The following is a 22,392-nucleotide window of genomic DNA, read 5'->3' as shown; positions in this document are numbered from 1 at the left end:
TCGCTCGAGTTCGTTTACAGCAGAAGCATTGTTCTCTCATTTTCACTTTCTTTTCAGTTTTTAGGCCTAGGCTAGACCTAAGTGCAACTTTTTCGGTATATATGAACTGAAGTAAAACAAGAGAAGGTAAATACAAATATATAGATTTGTTTTAACGGAACTGTTTAAATTGTAATTGTTTAAATGATCGTAATTAACTAACCTAGCTTCTAGGCTAGGCCACCTCTGGCCCTGCCTTTCCTTCTTCGGGGTGAATGATGATACGCGCGGCGGGACAAGTCCGGCTCACTGGACGTTCGGCTTCCAGCCTATCTGGCCTAGCCATTAATTTACCTTGTTTTTTTATTGTTTTTTACATTAGGCCTACAAACTATAATCAAATTCCTAGTTTCAGGCTACGTCGACTACAATTGCCTCTCTTTTACTTTGAAAGAAATGTCTGCAAGAAGGAGAAAAAGCACAATAAAGGGAACGGAGGACGAACAACCAGCCTCACCACCATCTTCTCGGAAAGGAAAACATAAATCAACCGGTCAAGAAGGAGCTGGGGGTAAACGCCCGTTCAGAAGTTGTGAGAAAGCACGATGCCCAGCCAAGAAGCCTATCTGCTTTGCCGGCTCAGAAAGGTAGTTGGTTCAGAAAAATTACTAAATTATTTTATACAGATATACAATGCTTCTTGTTTGTATATCTTGGTGATATTACTATTACGTGAATGGTATGTGAATGTATAGATAAAGTATGTTTCTTAAATATTCTTTTTTGTTTGTTTTTCTGTCCGCAGGTGTGCAGGGGACGGATACACATCAAGGTGGTACCATTTATCAGCCGGAGAACACTTCTGCAATGAATGTTTTGATTACTATTATAGAAGGTACTCGTGTCATATCACTACCATATTTAGGCATATCACTGCCATATTCGGGCAATTTTTTTGTCAAACTAGTTTGATTGATAGTGTAGACAGAGCCTAATAGAAAATTATTTGACAGATCACTATAATTGTTCATAGTGCCCAGACAAATTTCTAAACTAATTTAATTAATTTATGATACTTTTAAAAACCATAACTTTTGACAAGGAATATTTTCTTGCTATTATGTTCTCTGAACATCTTGATAACTGTAGACTTGATGTATGATTTTACTTAAAGCTCTGTCTACACTATCAAACTTCATGTGACAACAAAATATGATGTGCCCATATATGGACATGATGATGTCATATCACTACCATCCATATTTGGACACATCACACTTTTTTTTTAGGAAAAGTGCCATGAAGGACTTTATAAAGTCTATTATTTATAAAGTAAAAACATCCTTACTGTACCATAGATTAATTTGTAACTTTTTGTTTCAGCCATCGAGAAGGCTATAAGCTTATGTCCGCCTGGAAAAGAGAATGGAGTTCGTACGGAAAAACCGAGGCAAATCTTAAAATGTACATGGTGGATGAGGTGATGCCGTACTGGGTTCAGTGTACAGTGTCAGGATGTCTAAAGTGGAGAATGTTGCCGAACGATGTCCAATTGTCAAGGGAACTGATTCAGAAATATTGCTGTGGAATGGTGCAAGTAGGAAAACAGGTATTATAGGATTAAACAGGTAGCAAATACAAGTACATACATATTTGTCAAATAACAACATAATACTAAAGCAGCTTCACAGTCTTTTCAGAGTTTAGGGAGCTTTTGACTAGGACCTAGGATCTATGAAGAAGATCGACTAATACGTTTGATAATATAAAAAAAAAATTGAAAAAATATAGGACAGCCAATAAGATTCTATACTTTTTACAAATAAAGGAATAGAATATTGTTAATGTTATGTTGGTAACTTTACATAAAATATGCCAAAACTGTGTCGAGTAATCGGATAAGGAAACATCCCGTGTGTTCGACCGACGAAGAGGATGAATTATCCCATCAAACCATACCCAACCTCAATCAACTACACGGAACCCATAGCTTTACTCACCATTTTTCTAGAGGGAAGTTTGTTTTTAGGTGCCGGAGATCAGATCTCCTCAATAAGGTTATTGTCGTAATCATGCCTGACATAATTTTCAAAAACACTCTTAAAAACACATCTTTTTTCTTTGTAATTTCCTTCTGTTTTTCTCTCAGCGCTTTGGGACAATCTTTTGATTGTATAAGCGCTTTATAAATCGAACAACATTACATTACAATACTCGGCATATGATACAGTTTATTGGGGTAGTTCATCGAAGCTGGTTTATTGTGGTTTGGTGCGGTTCATTATTGGGGTTCTGTGTGGTTTGATGTAATTTTTTGGACCCCTTGTATTTGTTACTACAGTAAGTCATCACACATCGAAACCATCCCTGCAATGCTTTTTTTTCATAATTTGTTTATAGCCAATCAATAACGATGCATGTAATCAAGAGGAGGACCATCGTGTGGAACAGACAAATGATGACAACTGGCTGGCTCTACTAATGAATCCTCCGTTATTAAAGAACTCGCCAGCTGCTCCGTACCTGCAGGAATATTACCCAGACGGTGTCGGACTTAGTGCAACTTGTAAAGTTGCTACTATGGGCGTCAGAGGAGGTAATATAATTTTTATTTATTTTTTTTATTTTATTCAATCGAAACCAACAGCGATAATTACCGCCACTAACAGGTTTGATACAAACAAAGCCAGGACTGTTTAAAGCACCTTGATTGGTCCTAACATTGATCAAGGGCTTCTCTCGTCCAGTGCCCAGAGGAAAGGCATAAGCCAATACGTCTGAGGCAGATACTAGATGCATCTTTATCATGATTCAATCATAAAAGAATCATATTATATTTATTTACTTATTCAATATTCAGGAAAATAAGGTACATTTACAAAATATAGACAAACAAAAATCTAAAGTTGCTACTATGGGCATCATTATCCAACCAGGCAAATAAGATACATTTATTATTCTTTATACTGGGTAGCCTCTTCAGTCAAAGACTGTTCTCCCAGAGGGCCCAGTGTGTAGTACTATGATGAGTTTGTGACACACAAAAACCTAAGGAAAAATCATGTCACTAGCTGCCAAGAAAGTAGTGTACAGCAGTGCTGAACTTCCTATGTGTTTTCATTTGGATTGTCTTTAGTTTATTGGTGTGTTGTACTTTTAAAAAGAACATACTATAATTAGAATTTCTCAAGTTTATATTCACAGCGCTGAAATACTTCCCCTAAAATACCCATCAATAAAAATATTAATAAAATATTTTTTATTACCTTGTTGTATATCCTGTATTATTGGATGTGAGCTGACTTCCTTTCGTTATTTTCATTTTTTTCCCCTTTATTTTAGGTCTACCGGATGAACACAGTGAAGGTATAGTATTGTTTCTGATATCATATCCTCTATTGTTTAATTTAAGAAAAGTTGATAATATACTTGTATATTAGTCTTGTCTATTTTATTTCATTTATATGTAATTTTACTTTCTATGGATCAAAGATTCCGAAATAAAAGATTGAATGAATGAATTAAACTCTGTCTACACTATCAAACTAAACAAAAAATATGGTAGGGATTATGCCCAAATATGGTAGATATGACATCATCATCAGGTCCATATATGGGCGCATCACATTTTTTTTGTTACATATAGTTTGATGATAGTGTAAACAGAGCTTTAGGGTTGTTGATTTTACATCTTCACAATGTACCTTGTACTGTTGAGTCAAAAAGTCATTCTTTACGCGCTCATGCTTATATATGAGTATGCATATGCATGACACTAGAAAACAAAAGGTCGCTAAGATATGCATTCAGTTTAAGACTTCAGTGTTGTTCTTTCATCTTTAATTGTAAAATAAATAAAACAATTTCTGTTTGTAGATCTGCATCCATATTTTCAACCGTTTTACCAGCCAGAAGAAAATGGCAAAGCATTGTGTGTGCGACCGGATGTTATGGAGTACGATGAAGTTCAGGAATTTCCGGAATTTGCACGTGAGCAACAAATGTACCTTGCACTTAGAAACCTTGCCTTAGCCTTATGGAATACAAACTATAAGGTGAGTAAAAATAGTTATAAAAATGACCAGATTTGTACTGGGGAAGGGCGGGGGTTAAGGTTTAAAGTATTCGATTGGGGTTTCGGTAGAGAAATTTAGTATCAAAATGACGTGAATTGTACTAGGAAGGTTTTAAACGTTAAACAAAGTTTCTGTGCCGATTAGTATGACCCTTAAGGGGCCTAATCCTACCTGACCTTTGATACACAATATACTTATTTAGAGGGTGTTTTGTATTATTCATGATCTTAACAAATTGCTTATATAAATAGTCAGTATGTATATCATCGACGTGTTTTACATTGCAGCCAATTACTCTGCCAGCTCGTTTCATAACTTTCTTAAATTTATCCTTGTTTATTCCTGATAGACTGGCAAATCAGACAATGCAGTTGTATAAAAGAACACTTACAATGACACTAGAGAAAAATAAATAAAGAATATCCTCACTAACCCTGAACTTTTTAAAATTTCTGAGAAAATACAGGCGCTGATTAGCTTTCTTAGTAAGGTATATTGTATTAGGCGTCCAACAAAGGTCCTTATCTATAATGGTACCAAGATACTTAAATTCATTGACACCATCTATTTCATTATTCTTAATTATAACTGCCTCAATGGGTGAATATTTCTTCCTAAAATTAAACACCATCTCTTTTGTTTTTGAGGCATTTAATATTAAATAATTATCGTCACACCAAAATATAAAATTAACTAGAGAGTTTCGGTAGTTATTCTCATCCTCTGAACAAATAAGTCCTGTGATGACAGTGTCATCAGCATAGCGTATTAGCTTACAGGCATTGTTATCGAGGTGGAAGTCATTGGTATAAATTGAGAACAGTACTGGACTCAACACACACCCCTGAGGTACACCAGTGTTAGTGATAACTGAATCAGATAACACATCGCCAACCCTGACATATTGAGGCCTATTGTATAAAAATTCTCCTATCCATCGTGAGATGTGGGGACTGATGCTTAGAGTGGACAGTTTACGGAGTAACAAGTGAGGTATCAACATGACCTAGAATTTGTACTGAGAAGGTTTTAAACTACTTGACTGGTTTCTACTCTGGGGCAGGTTTTTCTTCTAGAGATATTATATCTACTTCTAATCTATTATTTATTTTTTTACAGAAAGTTGTTACAGTAGAAATGTGTGTTGAACATTTGATTGTGCGTGGTCTTGTACGAATAGTATGCGCTAGATACCTCAAAGTCTTCCTAGCGTTCTTAACCAAGAAAGGTTTGGTAAACTCGGGATTAATGCAGAACCCTCATCTCATTAAAGACATTATAGAAGAAAACTCTAAGCCTGTAAGACTCTTATTTCTCTAATATTTTTAATAATAATCTTTTCATGATATGATGAGCGAGTGAGTGGTTGAGCGGTTAAGACAGTGGAACCGTAATTACGTAGCCATAACATCAGCAAGGGTTTGAGGCTAACTCGCTCCATGGTTCTGGTGGTAGAACAAGTCTTCTTGGATAAGGACTATAAAACGTAGGTCCAGTGTACACATCTAGCTCATGTGCACTTTAAAGTACATCTTTCGAGATGAGTAGGGGGGGTTACCCCGGTGTACTAGTACACACACAGCCACTGATCATACCTGGGCCCATGTGCACTTTAAACAACCTAGTACATCTTCCGAGATGAGTAGGGTGTTACCCCGGTGTACTAGTACACACACAGCCACTGATCATACCTGGGCCCTCTGGGAGACCAGTCTTTGATGAGAGCGCATTGTCTTGTAGTAATTTATAGTCAGTAAAGTTTATTTTTTTTTTAAATTTGTACATAATTTTATAGTACAGTACTGTTGTTTGGAACTTGTACTAATTTTTTATATTTTATTTCAGGATTCTGTGATAATAATTGGTGCTGGACCTTCGGGCCTGGCAGCTGGAAGGCAACTTCAGAACTTTGGGGCAAAGGTCACTATGCTCGAAGCTAGAAATCGCATCGGGGGCAGAATATGGGATGATAAAAGTTTAGGAGTGTGTGTCGGGAAAGGTGCTCAGATAGTCAATGGGTGCATTAATAACCCTATTGCACTAATGTGTGAACAGGTATTTGTAATTCTCTTATTTAAAATATTAACAGTCCATAGTACATATTCAAATAAATAAATTATATATATATATATAATATATAAGTTTAAAAGGCAGCTGAATCCATTTATTGTATTCGTAATAATACATTAAAAAAATTGCTCATAATGAGTGTAAAGCTCTGTCAAAACTAGTTTGACAAATCATCATACAGACAGATGACGGAAAGACTTTCAAAGCACAGAAGGTAAGTATCTTAAGCTCTGTCTACACTATCAAACTACTGTAGTTTGACAAAAAAAGTGTGATGTGCCTAAATATGGTAGTGATATGCTCAATTATGGTAATGATATGATCATCATGTCCATATAGGGGCACATCACGTTTTGTTGTCACATAAAATTTGATAGTGTAGACAGAGCTTTACAAGACATTGCTTGAATTAGCTACCCTACCCCAAAAACTATATACACATTTCCTCAATAATTCATGGAAGTCCAGCAGAAACAAACATACCAGTGTTTGTGTTTATGTAGCAACATTCTGAGTGAATTGTTATAACATACTTCTAATAAATCATCTACAGGTGGTATAGGTTTTTTTTATTCAATATTTTACACACAGGTGCCTCACAGGGTGGTCTCACCTCCAATACAATTTATTGATGTTTCTATTAGTTTCTTTGCAGAAACATCAATCAAATCTTCCAGAATTTAACAAGAAATTGTTGTACATAATAAAACAATAAAGTCAAAAAAGATCAGATCCAAAAATAAAAATTTCACTTAAAATTATACGTTAAAGAAAAATTCTTGGCTAAGATAGCCTCAATAACAATAATAATAATAGTTTACCAGTAGAACATCTCTCGAAGTATAGGTTTACATTTGAAATTACACCATAAATTACTAAAATATAAACTTGTAGAAAAAGAATTTTTAAAAATGTAATATTTTGTATCAAGAGAACATTTCCTAAATTATTTGATCAATTAATATTACATACGTTCTGAAGATAATATGTGCTACACTGTGTTGCATGCAAATGAGTGTAAGCATGTGCTTATATAAGTCAATTAAATGTATTGTTTTTATAGGCTGGTATTAAAATGCGAAAGATGCATATAAGATGCGACCTCGTAGAAGAAGATGGATCCGTGACCGATACGACCGTTGACAAGCGTGTTGACTTCCATTTTAATGCAATGCTTGATGCTATTGCAGAGTGGAGGAGGGACAATGAAAATCAACTAGACGACTTATCTTTAGCTAGTAAGAATATGACATTAAAGATGTATTGTCCCCCAAAAACATGAAAAATGAAGATGAATAAAATCAGATGTTTAAAGATATATTGTCCCCCTAAAAAAATATTTTTTTAAATTTTTTTGTTGAATATGTTATTTTAATGTCACATAATAGTTATTCACTCTCACAAAATATTGGGTCTGAAAAAAATTTATTTACCTGAGAAAAATGTAATTTAAAGCAAAAAATGGTCAAATTGTCTGGAAGACAATGAGTTTTTGGGTAATTTAACTGTTTATTTTGTCTTTTTATAGGTGAAATAATTTTTTCCCCCGTTTTTTTCTTATGGAAGTGAACAACTTCATTAAAACTGCAAAATGGCCTATTCAAAGTCCGATTTTAAAAATCTTTATTTTTCATGATTTTGGGGGACAATACATCTTTAATAGGCCATTTTGTAGTTTTAATAAAGTTATTTACTTCTGTTGAAAAAAAACCCCCAAAAAATTATTTCACTTATAAAAAGACAAAATAAACGTTTAATTTCAACCAAAAACTCATTGTCTGACAGACAATTTTAGTATTTTTTCAGGTAAATAATTTTTTTTCGATTCAGTTTTAGGTCAAAGTGAACTATTATCTGACATTAAAATGACATATTCAACAACAATTGTTTTTAAAATTATTTTTCAGGTGGACAATATATCTTTAATAAAATAAACTTTTAAAAAAAAATTCCTGTCCTTGGGACTGCAACCATAAAATAACATGTTATGTAGTTACTGCGAACCATGCTTGATTTATAGGGAGCTTTCGATTTGCGATCACCAACTATTTACCAAGGTCAGGTCAATTGGTGCGTTGTCGGTCATTGTCTGGACCTAGAAACCATCAAACTTACCGTGGGGTACGAGGAAACGCATCCCAATATCCCTGTTTGCGCATAGTGGAATTAATATGACGTTGTTTGGTCGAAAGCTACCTATTGATCATTGCCGTGAGCCCTCAACACCTTCCTGACCAACAAACCCACCTCAATCGCGTCCAGAAGTTGCTGGCTGCCTTCTTGCAACTTTAACGTGACTATGTGTTTTGATTTTTTTAATTCTATGTTGTAGAAAAATTACAAGAAATGCATGAAACATTCATTGAAGAAACTAGTTTGAAATTCACAGCAAAAGAGGAGCGGTTGTTCCAATTCCACATAAGTAATTTAGAGTATGCATGCGGATGTGATCTATCAAAGGTAATCGAGCATCTTATTAAAGTAGAACCTATTATAAATTGTCCCCTTAATAGGAGTTGACTATATAGTGCTAAAATATAATATTTTTTTTGTTTTTATTTATTTCACCTTATTTATAGAGGGTGACCCTAAACAGCCCTCTTGATGAGTTATGATAAGTGTCTGTGTGTGACAGTGGCTGTGTGTATACTAGTACACCAGGGTAACCCCTACTCGTCTCGAAAGATGTACTAGGTTTTTTAAAGTGCACATCAGCCAGATGTGTACACTGGACCTACCGTTCATAGTCCTTATCCGAGAAGACTTGTTCTACCACCAGAACCGTGGAGCGAGTGAGACTCAAGCCCTTGCCGATGTTAATATGGCAGGGTGTTACATTTCCACTGTCCTAACCACTTGGGCACTCACATTTCTCCTTGTTCATTTCAAAAGAGGTATATATGTATATAATATATGATGTACTGTTTAATAACGCTTGTACCCTAATGGCTTTTATGGCAGTTCATATGCATAGTTACAGATACTCCAGTATACCATATCTTTTACCCTTTTTACTTTGAGTTGGTACATTGATATTGTTTTTGATGTTTTTTATTTATGTGGATATTTTTCTAGGTTTCATCTCTGTACTGGGACCAGAATGAGAACTTTGCCCAGTTTGCTGGTGACCACACCCTTATTGAAGATGGTTATATGGCTGTTATCAATAAATTAGGTGATGGCCTTGATGTAAGACTTAACACAGCGGTAAAGTCCATCGACTACACAGGAAAAGATGTCGTCATACAGACAGATGACGGAAAGACTTTCAAAGCACAGAAGGTAAGTATCTTAAGTTCTGTCTACACTATCAAACTAGTTTGACAAAAAAAGTGTGATGTGACATCATCATGTTCATATATGGGCACACAAATTTGATAGTGTAGACAGAGCTTTAGGCCTTCAGAAATTGTCTGACCGACCCAAATTTTGATCAAATCTAGGAAAAATGAGCAATAATTTTTTAAACTTAAAATTACATGGATGAGTGAGTTTTATTTTTTAAATTAAAAAAAAAAACAATGTTTTACGAGGGTGGTCCATCCAGCCGAAGCTGATCATTAGGCACCCTAACAACAATACAATATGACAAGACATACACATGCAACAATTAAAATAAAATTTTCTAGGGGATTATTTATTCAATTCAGCACAAAAAAAAACGACCTACTGGCCTGTTTTTTTTTTCTTTTTTGGTCAGATTAAATGAAACCTAACAATTTAAGAAAGAGAGAAAGAGAATCCCATTTAACAATTCTTGGTTACAATTATCTGAAAATAACTAAAACGTTTACTTATTTCCGTCTATTAGAAAACAGTGTTTCTTAAAAAATAATAATTGTATTTTATAGGTTCTTGTTACTGTTCCATTGTCAATACTTAAACGGAATCTAATCAGTTTTAAACCAGCTCTACCAACTCGAAAGCAAGAAGCTATTAATTGCCTAGGTGCTGGAATTATTGAAAAGGTAAAAGAAAAACTGATTTAAAAGATGGCTAAATTCTTTTTGTGATGTATTTTGTGTTGACAACATTGGTTGAGGTGAGAATATGGTGATTAGAATAGAGGATGTTTATGGTAACAGTAATATAAATTGTTCTAGTCTGTTAAAAATTAACTTAAACTCTGCCTACACTGTCAAAATAGTTTGACAAAAAAAGTATGATCTGCCCAAATATGGTATTGATATGCCCACAAGTGATATGACATCATCATGTCCATATATGGGCACATCACATTTTTCATAAAGTTTGGTAGTGTAGACAGAGCTTTAGAGTAATAATGCTTTTCAGAAGGTTTTTAACCATGAAAAAAGCTTTTTTTTTTCTTCCCAAGGATTTTAATTTTACAAACTTGTTTTGTTTCTTTGTTTAGATTGGTCTTCAATTTCCATCACGCTTTTGGAGTAAAAAAGTAATAGCAACAGATTACTTTGGTCACATTCCGCCAGCAGTTGATAAAAGAGGAATGTTTTCTGTTTTTTATGACATGACACCACCGGTAAGATATCTTGATTATTGTTCAAAATTATTTCTGGTCAGGTGGCCATAAAAAAGATGGGAACATTTTTGTTTTTCTACACAACCAAACTTTATGTGACAAAAAAATGTGATGTGGCTATATATGGACATGATGATGTCATATCACTACCATATTTGAGCATATCACCACCATATCTGGGCACATCACACTTTTTTTGTCAAACTAGTTTGATAGTGTAAACAGGGCTTTACATATGTAATCAACAAATGTAACCTAACCCAGGGCGACCACTGAATCGAATCTGGACATAGTGTGAACGTATCTTAATTTGTAATACAGACAGTACAGTATTGATGTTGTTTCCTGTTGTGAAACCCCTGTAATATTTTATTTTATTGAATATTGATAAAATACTGTATATAATATTTTATAATGCTAGGTCTGTGCATTATGTAAACTAAAACTTTGAAATTAAATAATATTTTGTTTCATATCAGAGGAGCTTTGAGAATGAGCATGTGCTGATGACGGTAGTTAGCGGTGAAGCTGTACAACTAGTACAATCAAAGACTGACCAAGAGGTTATAGATGAATGTCTAAGGTGCTTACGAAACATGTTCCCAGATGAGGTATGTAGTCTGAACCACTGATCTAGACTAACCAATATTTTGTCAACAAAACAATGTTTTTTAAAGATTAAAAAAAAGAAAAAAAAGAAATGAAATCGAGGCCATTGGGCTGTTTAGGACGTGCGGCGCAGTATGTTGGATGTTGGATTACTGATCATGAGTTTGAATCCAACTCTCGCCCGCATTGCTTATATGCTTAGGCAAGGCAAACTAATCTATTTTGATGTTCATTGATGGCAGAAATGTAACCTTTTGTCGGACTATGAAGTTATCAAATAAAAATCTGACCTTTGAGCTCAGATACGCAACCTGAGCCCTTTATTTATTCTTAAGCTCTGTCTCCACTATCAAAGTTTATGTGACAAAAAAATGTGATGTGTCCATATTTGGACATGATGATGTTATATCACTACCACATTTGAGCATATCACTACCATATTTAGGCACATCACACTTTTTTTTGTAAAACTAATTTAGCTTTAAATCTTCTTCTTTAACCATTTTAGAAGTTGATGATATTAATTCAAGCTTGTTTTTATTTTTAGTAATAAGAGTGAATGAATGAATGTTTTTAGCCTAAGCATGTTAAGGTTGGCCCATTAATGGCTGAGGGTGTCTCTTTTTTAGGATGTTCCAAACCCAACCAATTTCTTTGTAACCCATTGGCATAAAGATCCTCATGCTTTGATGGCATACAGCTACATTGGTATAGGAGCTAGTGGAGAAGCCTACGAGATCATCGCAGAATCCATAAACAATAAGTTGTTCTTTGCTGGAGAGGTAAGCACCAATTTATTTTATTATTTAAGTCACCTGTATGCAAATTATATTCTAATAAACTTGTTTATCTTTATAGGCAACTAACCAGCATTTTCCACATCAACTTATTCTATTATTATTTCACGTCACCTGTATGCAAATTATATTCTAACAAACTTGTTATATTTGTAGGCAACTAACCGGCATTTTCCACAGACAGTAACAGGTGCGTACCTGAGTGGCATCAGAGAAGCAGCGAAAATCTGTACTTGAAATTTTGTGAGTGTCATAAAATATGGTAAACAACTCAAATAAATATATCTGGTATATAAATTCTGAGACAAAATTTCAATATGGCTGGCCATACAAATGTTTAAATGTGTACTTCCAAAATGCAATTGTAGATTTCTTGGTGGATTTAACTCGATTTCTAACTTCAAATTTCTTGGTAGATTAAAATTAGTTTCTTTGAAAATTAAATAGACTTGGATAAGTCACTAAGAAAAACAGTAGTGGTCTTTCAAAATTTATACACTCTAAAGTTTTTCGAATTATGTACAAAATAAATTTGAAATTAATTTCTCATATCTTTTCCCTTTGTACTTTTAATAAAGGAATTGTTTTTTTCAATGAACTTTGTTTTATATTTAATAATCAATCTATTTAGTTTAATATTTTTTTTAAGCAATGTATTATTTTTTATTTTTTAAACATCATTTCTATTTTTCGAAGTTGTTTTGCTATTAGAATTTGAATTTTGAATTACATTATTTGGTATTTAATGAAGTTTTGCGTAAAATTTGTTACAAATATTGAAATCCTAACATTTAGGAGTACAATATTATATATTTTTATCAATTTTTAAATGTAGGTAAAAAATGTTGCTAATTTAATATACACTTTAGTAGCCATTAACTGGTAAACAATAAATTGAGACAAGAAAATTGTTGCCCCTTGTGGAAATGAACGCTACAGGGCTTTGGAAAGACGAAATAATTATGATTACTTTATAATCTAGTGGATCTGGGTTATTTGTGAGAGAATATAACCTTAAATGAAATATACAGTAATCTAAAAACTATTGGTAAAGGCAAAATAAATAATTTATAATATAACTTTCTTCAATCTTTGGTCAGCCAAAGTAGCATTGGCCATGGATGTATGTAACCTCCAATCTAAACTTACCTTGTTGCTTATTTGAATTTACTGTCTTTACTATGTAAATAATTTATGTAAATTTTGTATAGTTAGTGGTAGTGTAGTATGGATGTGGTTTGTCGCTGATAATATAGTTGCTTAATATAATAACAGTAATAAGGCATTTTCAATTTCATTATTTAGCTTCCCATTATTTTACTGCAGTAACTACTGTAACAACGAGTGAATTTATTTTAAGAAGCAGATACAGCAATCTCTGTTTGAATAAATCCCCCCACCCCCTCACCACCAAAAAAAGAAGCCTAGCCCTACTGTACTTTGCAAATTCTAAAGCTCTGTGTACACTATCAAACTAGTTTGACAAAAAAAAGGTGATATGCCATCACCATGTCCACATCACATTTTTTTGAATTAAGAGCTTAACTTTATGTTCTCGTTTATCAGGTCACATTTAGCTATCCGTTTTGGTGTTCTTCTTTTCCAATCTATGGAACGCAATTGCTGAATAATTGATAAACCAACAAGTAGTTACTGCAGTAAAGCAATTTTGACACGGTCCTTACAACTGGGCATGCTCAGATGCTTCAGAAAACAAGCAATATGTAGTAATATATTTGAGTGTATTTAGCCGAGTGGTTAGGACACTAATACAGAGAGACCCGGGTACAATTCCCGACAACGAGTACCTGGTTGAAAATAAGGCGGATAGGAACTGGCCACCATAGATAATGCCAAGGCTTAGTACAATGAACACGGGACTCGCCTTTACCTTTATATTTAAATATAGCTGACTTAAATAGGGTACTAACATTCCTTTAATGTCCTAGATTTGAATTTAAAAAATCAGGCAATAATAGTTGGATTGAAATCCGTTTGCCTTTTCTACCTCCAGCTATATTGTGTACAGTTTTCTATTGTGTATTGTACATGTATATTATATGTTTTGTGAGTATTAAACTATTGTTTAGAGTTTTTTTATTAAAGAAAAAAAAAACAAATCATTGCTAGATCAAATAGTAAATTTTTATTAAAATTGAGAAAAAGACAAATTCGTTTACACAATTTTCTTTTTGGTAAGTTACTTGTATCATTGCATTTTATTCTTTATGTTGTATTAATTAATTATGCTTAATATATAGAAGCTTGGTTCCTGCACGGCACAACGCAAGGATGTAGGCGGTCACCAGTAATTTAACGACGCGATGGATCGTCCAAATTTTTGCTTGTGATTGGTCAACTCGCTTTATTTATATTATTGCAAAGTGGCCCATTCATACAGCATCAAGGCTGGGCATGCAAATGTCGTAACGATTTTTCCATTTTATTTATGATTGGTCAACACACTTGCATTGCACCTACGATGTTGCGTTCAAGTGGTAACCAAGTTTAAAAACACAGTTAATATTAATATAGTTTTATATATATTTTTGCCCAGTTCATTCATTTATTTATCAGAATTTTCATTTTACTGTACTGTTCTTCGAGATCGTGCACCCGTGTTTGATGATTAGTGTCAATATCCGCTTGTTCCTCGGACAATCTTTCAGTAAATGCTTTCCATTCATTTTCCCGCTGGATTCGATTTTCCTTTAATGGTTCGTCCTTCGAAAAGAAAATTTAAGTGGATTAGGATAAGCATATAATGTGCAAGTTATGCTTATATAGAGAGCTGGTCTGCTCTCGCAAACAAAATGGGAAAATTGGGGCTTATTAAAGCTCTGTCTACACTATCAAACTTTATGTGGAAAAAATGTGATGTTCCCATTTATGGACAAGATGATGTCATATCACTACCATATTCTGTCAAACTAGTTTGTAATTTACGTATAATCTTTTAATAATCGGTAAAAAATCTTTGCATTTCAAAAAGAAATGTACAGAAGGCATGTGTCAAAATAATTTGTGTAGACGACAATACTTTACCTGCATGTGTTGCTCCTCAGTGGCTGCAATTTTCTCACAGATCTTAATAGTTCCAAGCACTGAAAATATGATTTAATTCAGTTATATTTAGATATGTTTTATTTTTAAACATTGTTTTCCTGCTAGACAGTGATTCGGCTTATTATATTGGTTTAAGCAAACATTTTGGCACACATGGCATGTCATACCTATACTTGAGCTGGAATTGTTTTGGATAAAAATATCAAAACGTTATGATCTGCTGGTAGCACTCGTAAATGAATATTAACAACATGAAAAAGACAATAGCTTGGGATAGGTCTATTTTCCTGTGTGTGTTGTGTTATGGCCAGCGATGCTATGTCAGTATGATAATTAATATATAAAGATTATGATACAAAATATACTGTACAAAAAATGGAATCACTTCAGAATTTTATATTACTGGCATTTCATTATACACTGCAGTAGCTGCTGTAACAATAAGTGTGAATTAAGCTCTGTCTACACTATCAAACTAGTTTGACAAAAAAAGTGTGATGTGCCCAAATATGGTAGTGATATGACATCATCATGTCCATATATGGGCACATCACATTTTGATGCACCTCTCCCAGGGTCGTATAGTGGGTCATACAATTGACAAGTGCATTATTTTGTTATTCGATTCGAAAAAGTAAAATTTGCAACAAGTAATGTTCTTTACAAGTTTCGTGCATTGTCTTTAAGTTTGTCTCCATGAAATCCTCACACTGTGGAAGTATTCGATCGTTTAATTCATTTGTGTGTTCTTGAATCTTTCTTAATCTTTTCATTTCTCGGTTACTGCGTCTACCTTCAAACTCCTTGACAAAATAGCGAATTTCACCTTGAATTACTGGTCTATGATCCAGTAATCTAGCCTGAATTTCACCAATATCTGAGGGGAAAAAACACACTAGTAATTATGAATAAACGTTACACATAGGCATAGGCCTACCAACATTTAATTTTTAATTTAATATTAATAAATAATAATATGCTCACCATCCATGAATACAAACATCTTTAATTGTGTTCTTTATTTAGATACATACAAAATACTGCGGTACCAAAAGTTGATTTTATCGCCACCAAAATAACCGCGACCGAATAGTCTAAATCGCGACCGATATAACCGTAAACCATGCAAGCCCTACGTTTAGCATCCTTCGTTATATAGCCTGTGTGTGGCCAACCCTGGCTTGGTCTAAGGCTAGGTATAGAAGACTTTTATATTTAGATAGGATCGGTATGCAATGAGCTTCGTCATGTTACATAATTAGTATTAGTTGGACATTTGGTAGTTACCTTTCAATGTGTTTTCCATTATTATTGTTGAAAAGAAAACAGAATGAAGTTAGCCTAGCGGAGAGAGGCCTAGCAGCCTAATCACACATACAGTACTCCACAAAATCAGGTACATTTAGCTATCCGTTTTGGTACTTATGTATGTTCTTCTTTGCCAATCTATGGAACGCGTGCTGAGTAAAATTTGCATTGCATGTTGATGATAACAACGGCGGTGCACGTTGGCATGTAATGAGAACTCAAATCATGAGCTCTGATTGGTCGGAAGTTGATTGCAACTTACGCGCGCATAAATGCATTGCATACATTTTCAATTTTTGTCATGAGAATCTTGAAGTTACATTTTCTTATTTTATCTGACGAACATATTTTATTATATTTATTTTATAGAGAAAACATAAGACGAATATTTAAGTAGCATACTGCAGTTAGCCTACTGCACGCCTTTTATTACAACAATCACCCCACACGATAGACCTATTGATACAACGTTATGCTATTAATTACAGTAATAGGTAAGAACTAATGATAACAAATATTCAAAAGAAAAGATGAGTTACAAAATATTAATTACCCAAACATGTATTACATGCATTATTATAAGATAAGATTATATTCATTCAAAGAATTTAAGCACTAAATGTTTAGCTGTTCAAGTATGTATTACCATCAGTTAGCCCGGCTTTGTATTTTGTTTGTAAGTTTGTAGAAAATATTAGTATTTGTGCGATTATAAAGGTAGAATATCTCTTCATACTTTTGGTCAAAAATCGACATGATGATGTGAGTCTAGAGAACAATACACTGGATCATGACAGCAAGCATTTGAGTACAAATATTGATAAATCATTGGATGGCTATAATAAATCCTTCATATGCCTATGAATTTATATAGTAAAGTAATAAAATATATAATTTTGCGTTGACTATACAGTACTACGGACATCGACACGTAACACAATATTTCCAAAATGTATTGTACGATTGTGCCTAATGTTAATATAGGCTTGGCTCTTTCATGATAATCAACTATTATTCGACAAACAAAAGGTTTTTTATAATAATAATAATAATACTATAATACTAATAATATTTATAATGCTAATTATACTATAATAATAAAAGCATGCAAATAAAAGGGAACACTATTAAATTTGAAATATACAGTCAATTGCTTCTTATTATGTATTATGGTAATATGCTTGGTTCTTGTTCATGTTGAAATACTTCATAATTAAATGTTACTTAAATAAGTTTTCACTTCAGTTAAATATGGATTTCTCTAATGGTTTACTTAGAAAAATGTGTTATTATTATATTATTATATACAGGATTTCTTATGACCACCACCGCGACTAAAGCTTTACACAAGACTTCTAAATTGTCCCTGTCGGGTCATTGTGCTTGTTAAATGAAATAATGTGTTAAAACAAAATATAAAAACTGCTTTCAATAGAAGCTAATTCAAAATACGCTATACCTGATTCTAAACTACAATACCGTAATAATTTACCAAATATGAAGTAAAAACAATTTAAATTAATAAATCTTACCATTAGCTAAATAAACTAATGGTTAATAAGCATTTATATACATGATCACTGGATTTCATACACTTAAATCTAGTTAAAAGTTACTTTTTACTAAAACGAAAGTAGAAATATACTACAGAATTAAGCATACACTTTCAGTTCTGGCCTTTTTTGAAGTTTCAGCAATTTCTTGTTTATACTCGTCATGTACAAATATCTCAGACTGATCAGTTGTCCCTTCCTCCTCAAATCTGTAAGTTATTTCCTTGGCGTCACGCTTTCGTTGAAATATGTAAACGCTATAAATTAAAAATACATTTTAGTTTTGCTATTCAAACTCTTTGACACACATTATCCAATTATCATGTAGGCCTATACCGAGTTACATCAACACGTATCAATGTATAATTTTAACCATGTGAAGTACACAATTATTCAAATATTGTTGCTTACGTCACTCTTATCATTGATATCTCCGAGGAGAAATCAATTTAATTACACCTATAGAAAAGGTAATATCTGCATCGCAAAGCATTAATAAGGATTCAGCCTCTTTGCTATGGCACAATGTAGGCCTACATACTATTTAAGAGAATCAAATATCGTGATTATTGTCTTCTTGTTGTACAGATGTGATTCAATAATGAAATTAATCAATAAATCAATCTTAATACACAATCCACTAACTTTTTGTCGTCCTTTCCTATTACGGACTTGACCGAAGTTAAAAACTTGTCGCAGAAATCCACACATGCTTTCGTACTTCTGTTGTACTGTTGATGAATTTTGTTAAAAAAGATTAATGTTACACATTTATATATACACATAGTTACATAAATCCATTATATTTAATTTTTCATTACGCCTAGATGTATTGTCTCCCAAAAACATGAAAAATGAAGATTAATATTAATAATATTAATCTAAATATAAAAAAAGACTTTGAATAGACCATTTCGTATTTGAGTTCATCACTTCTGTAGAAAAAAAACTAAAATAAATTACGTTTTCACTTATAAGACAAGGCAAACTGTTAAATTCAACAAAAACCTCCATGACTTTCAGTCAATTTGACTATTCAGGTAAATAATTTGTTTAAAACTTTATTTTTTCAGGGCGAAAATATATCTTGTAAGAGTAGGATGATATTATAGAAATTGAATCTGTTAAAGTGAGAAGGAGAGGATTAAACCAAAAAATGGCACGATTGAAGCTCTGTCTACAATATCAAACTCTGTGACAAAAAATGTGATGTACCCATACATAGACACGATGACGTCAACCCACTACTACATTGTTGAAAATCGTTTCTGTCAAGAAAACACAACTAAAGTAGTAGTACAAAGTGGAACTAAATATAAGGTGTTGTGAAGTTCACAAGGTTGAAGTAGTTTTGTGTTTATTAGATAGTAGAAATGTAGGAATGTATTCCCATTGTTATAATATTTGTTTGGCCTCACCTTCACAGGTTGAAGTGTACCACTGATACAAAAATGTAGTACCAATAAATTATTATTATTATACAATTATTTTACCTCATTAAACATTTCAGGTAACTCCGAAATTGTGTCGTATGTCTCCACATATTTCAGGATACCGTCATCGTGAGACCCAGCCTTGATGATGGGAACACCAAGTAGATAGGACTGTACCCACCACTTAAATAATTTATTTCTATGTAGAAAATAAAAACAATATTGGAAATTCATAAATATATGAGTTATGAAAAAGTAGAAATTATCAACACTTCTAGTTGGCCACAACAAACAGTAATACAGACTCTTTAAAAACTCTCCGCCATTCTCGTAGGCCTACAGTTAAATCAACGAAAACAAATGAAATACAAAACATGAACAATCATAATAGACTTACATTATTATCCTAATTACTTCCACCCCTGTAAACATTTAAGCATGTTTATTTCTAGTGTATACATTAAATATTGTTACCTTACAAATTTGTCGTATTTGCCTTTGTCATTTTTGTTTACATATTCGTTGGTTTTCAATTCCACATAATCAGACTGACTTTTAGAACCATTCAAGCAGCAATCGACTTCTCCGCTATACAACAGTGAGTGATCTCCTAATTTAATGTTTACAACACTGTAGTAAGCTTCAGATTTCGTAAAATCAGGGTTACTACTAGTATCCGGCTCTTGGTCTGTAATGGCAGCTGTAAAACAGACGAAATTTAAAGAATAATTCTACATAATTTAATTATAAACATATTTTGAAAGATATTATTATATATTAAATGAATGTTATCTTTACGTTTTTTAAATGTATATTTTATTATCAACCTGTAATTGATGCCTTGCACTGTTGATTGTAAGAATAAATTGCTCATCCTGTTGGTAATTTGGATGGTTTTTGAATGGGATTTATGAAAATGTAAAGAAACCTAAATCACTGGAAATTGTTCACATTCCCGCAAATTTACCTTTAAAAAAAAAATCAAATGATGGTTTCAATAGAAAGTGTCTACTAGGATATTTCTTAGTAGTGGCTTAGAATTTTCTTGTTAAAAATCAATTTTGAAATAAAAAAAGATTACAAATTCGTATATATTAATATTATTAAAACCACTTTCATGGGCAGAGTAATAGCTAACTACTGTAGGAATGTAAGTAATGTTATGAACCAGTTACAGTTTCAATGTAATTTAATTTACCTGAATGTATTATTTAAACATAGAAATTCTTACTCGTCATTATTGCTCAAACTTGTACCCCCGGAACTCATATATCGTCATTTTTTGTTTATTTGTTTTCTTCACTCGTGGTACTTGACTTATGTAATACGTTCCATCAAAGAACTGGACAGCCATAGTCCACTCTTCTTCTTTCATATATGGTGTGCACATTATCTTCGTGAAATGTCCCCGGCAACTAACAAAATCTACACCGCTATTTTAAGTAAGGAGACAAAGTCACAGATAAACCAGATGACAATAATAATCAAAGGTCTAGGATGAAAAAACAATTAATAAAAAAAAGAACAGAAATGTAAGTAAAAAATTGTTATAAATATCCCAAAAATGTTGGTTTGCTCTCTTTCTATACAAAAATTGATCGCATCATTTCACTGTTATATGCCGGGCTGGTTATACATGATTACAGTATGATCAAGGATGGCAATGATTATGATTATAAACAAAAATGATAGTAATGATTAAGAGGATGTTGACGGATAATCAACATAACATGATGATTTTGATGACGAAAAGGATCCATCAAAGAATTCATAACAATTAAACTAAAACACTATAAAAATGATCATATTTCTTTTATTACCTCAGATTGAAATTCTTTTTCAAAATCCACTTCATTATGTTATCGAGTCTTTCGCCCGAACATTTTAACTTTTCAAGCGTATCTTTGTGCCCATCATTCAAATCATAGTCCACGCCGTTGTCGTCTCCAGCAAAGAAATACTTTAACGCGTCATTATTCATCTCGAATTGACGTTCCTGATCCGTTGGATTCGGATTATTCATTGAAAAATTTCCCAACTCTTCTGCTTGATTTAAAACTGCTTTATTATCGAATTTCTTTTCTGGTATAGGAATGTTCATCAAATGTTGAGAAGAATGTTCTTGAGTAGAAGAAGATGAAGCCCCAGCATCGTTGCCCCTTTTTCGCTAATAAAACATACTTCGGTTAATAAAACTAGACCCTTTATGTAAATGTTTCAATTTGTTCCAAAGAAAACATTCTTTCAACCAAATCGTCAATTTGAAAATCACATATTCATAAGATATATAAGATATATTATGAGGACCACAGGTCATACAATAAAGATATACACTAAATTTAAAATAACTAAGTAAGCCTACGGTAAATACATGATTGTTAGTTATTGACAGAGGTTATTATTAGTATAATGTGGATTTAAAATCATAAATGGAAACAAAAATTAATGAATTTTAATACAAATCGTCAATCTCTGGTCAATTACAAAAATGTTTGATTTTTAGCTTCCAACAACCGAACGGAGTAAGCATAACTCCCGCAAATTTATAAACGAGGGGCTTTTATGAAGCATTATAATTTGGCGCAACTGGCAAAATTGAAACAACAACTAGTAACTACAAAGTAAGCTATACACTTTTATTTATTTCAAAGTGAATCAACATTCTCAATAAATAGACAATATATATATTTACCATTTGATAACAGTAATGGAATAGCAATGCGGTTTATACACGCCGTGAGATTTTCCCATTTTAAAATACGACGGTCTCACGTACGGTCTAATGATGCCATTGCAGGAATAACTACTACAGAGAACAGGGAGGGTTATCATCTACAAAATAAATACCTTTTTATTTTTGGGTACGATGGTAAAGCCTTCGTCGTCCATTTCAAACCGTAGTGTATATAATATTTTCGTAAGTAATTGTTATGATCCAACGTATGTGCCTCCTAGCTTTATTTAAGCTTATTGAAACGACATAACAAGTTTTTAAAAAAT

General features: G+C 32.9%; 3 protein-coding genes across 4 annotated transcripts; 1 reads left to right on the top strand and 2 right to left on the bottom strand.

Annotated features, from left to right (window-relative positions):
* The first annotated feature begins 17 nt into the window (after nt 1-17).
* Nucleotides 18-12,630, top strand: LOC144840821 (lysine-specific histone demethylase 2-like). 2 transcript variants are annotated; one of them, XM_078696860.1, is made up of 17 exons: nt 18-126; nt 434-626; nt 785-874; nt 1,363-1,588; nt 2,380-2,575; nt 3,322-3,345; nt 3,856-4,034; nt 5,175-5,354; nt 5,901-6,110; nt 7,189-7,363; nt 8,458-8,585; nt 9,201-9,407; nt 9,977-10,093; nt 10,501-10,626; nt 11,106-11,237; nt 11,865-12,017; nt 12,189-12,630. In XM_078696860.1, the coding sequence occupies exons 2-17, from the start codon at nt 436-438 to the stop codon at nt 12,267-12,269; spliced, it is 2,415 nt and encodes an 804-aa protein (XP_078552986.1). In that variant the 5' UTR covers nt 18-126; nt 434-435; the 3' UTR covers nt 12,270-12,630. The 2 variants fall into 2 exon arrangements, with proteins under 2 accessions (XP_078552986.1, XP_078552987.1); XM_078696861.1 differs by having other exon boundaries at nt 24-126; nt 389-626.
* Nucleotides 12,631-14,155: 1,525 nt separating this feature from the next.
* LOC144840822 (biogenesis of lysosome-related organelles complex 1 subunit 5-like) lies at nt 14,156-16,514 on the bottom strand. The gene is made up of 4 exons (XM_078696862.1): nt 16,386-16,514; nt 15,763-15,975; nt 15,078-15,136; nt 14,156-14,756 (listed from the first exon to the last, which is right to left on the bottom strand). The coding sequence occupies exons 1-4, from the start codon at nt 16,402-16,404 to the stop codon at nt 14,595-14,597; spliced, it is 453 nt and encodes a 150-aa protein (XP_078552988.1). The 5' UTR covers nt 16,405-16,514; the 3' UTR covers nt 14,156-14,594.
* A 1,536-nt stretch (nt 16,515-18,050) lies between these two features.
* LOC144841413 (decapping and exoribonuclease protein-like) lies at nt 18,051-21,305 on the bottom strand. Its single transcript, XM_078697740.1, has 6 exons — nt 21,213-21,305; nt 20,624-20,825; nt 19,867-20,092; nt 19,453-19,591; nt 18,605-18,690; nt 18,051-18,216 (listed from the first exon to the last, which is right to left on the bottom strand). Exons 2-6 carry the CDS (start codon nt 20,628-20,630, stop codon nt 18,051-18,053), a joined length of 624 nt encoding a protein of 207 aa, XP_078553866.1. The 5' UTR covers nt 20,631-20,825; nt 21,213-21,305.
* Between the last annotated feature and the right edge of the window lie 1,087 nt (nt 21,306-22,392).

Source organism: Antedon bifida, chromosome 4, assembly GCF_963402885.1.
Source record: "Antedon bifida chromosome 4, ecAntBifi1.1, whole genome shotgun sequence".
Taxonomy (NCBI): domain Eukaryota; kingdom Metazoa; phylum Echinodermata; class Crinoidea; order Comatulida; family Antedonidae; genus Antedon; species Antedon bifida.
Note: the sequence above shows the minus strand (reverse complement) of the source record. Positions and strands in the feature narration are given on the sequence as shown.

What these genes read in the sequence shown, in the direction of transcription:
- LOC144840821 (XM_078696860.1), top strand. Translation starts at nt 436, where the DNA reads ATGTCTGCAAGAAGGAGAAAAAGCACAATAAAGGGAACGGAGGACGAA. An exon ending in TACTATGGGCGTCAGAGGAG is followed by an intron (nt 2,576 to 3,321) that starts GTAATATAATTT and finishes CCTTTATTTTAG; the next exon opens with GTCTACCGGATGAACACAGT. An exon ending in ACCGGATGAACACAGTGAAG is followed by an intron (nt 3,346 to 3,855) that starts GTATAGTATTGT and finishes TTCTGTTTGTAG; the next exon opens with ATCTGCATCCATATTTTCAA.
- LOC144840822 (XM_078696862.1), bottom strand. An exon ending in AAAGACAATGCACGAAACTT is followed by an intron (nt 15,137 to 15,762) that starts GTAAAGAACATT and finishes TCATATTTTCAG; the next exon opens with TGCTTGGAACTATTAAGATC. An exon ending in CTGAGGAGCAACACATGCAG is followed by an intron (nt 14,757 to 15,077) that starts GTAAAGTATTGT and finishes TTCTTTTCGAAG; the next exon opens with GACGAACCATTAAAGGAAAA.
- LOC144841413 (XM_078697740.1), bottom strand. An exon ending in TACCTGAAATGTTTAATGAG is followed by an intron (nt 18,691 to 19,452) that starts GTAAAATAATTG and finishes ATTCATCAACAG; the next exon opens with TACAACAGAAGTACGAAAGC. An exon ending in ATAGGAAAGGACGACAAAAA is followed by an intron (nt 18,217 to 18,604) that starts GTTAGTGGATTG and finishes TTTAATTTATAG; the next exon opens with CGTTTACATATTTCAACGAA.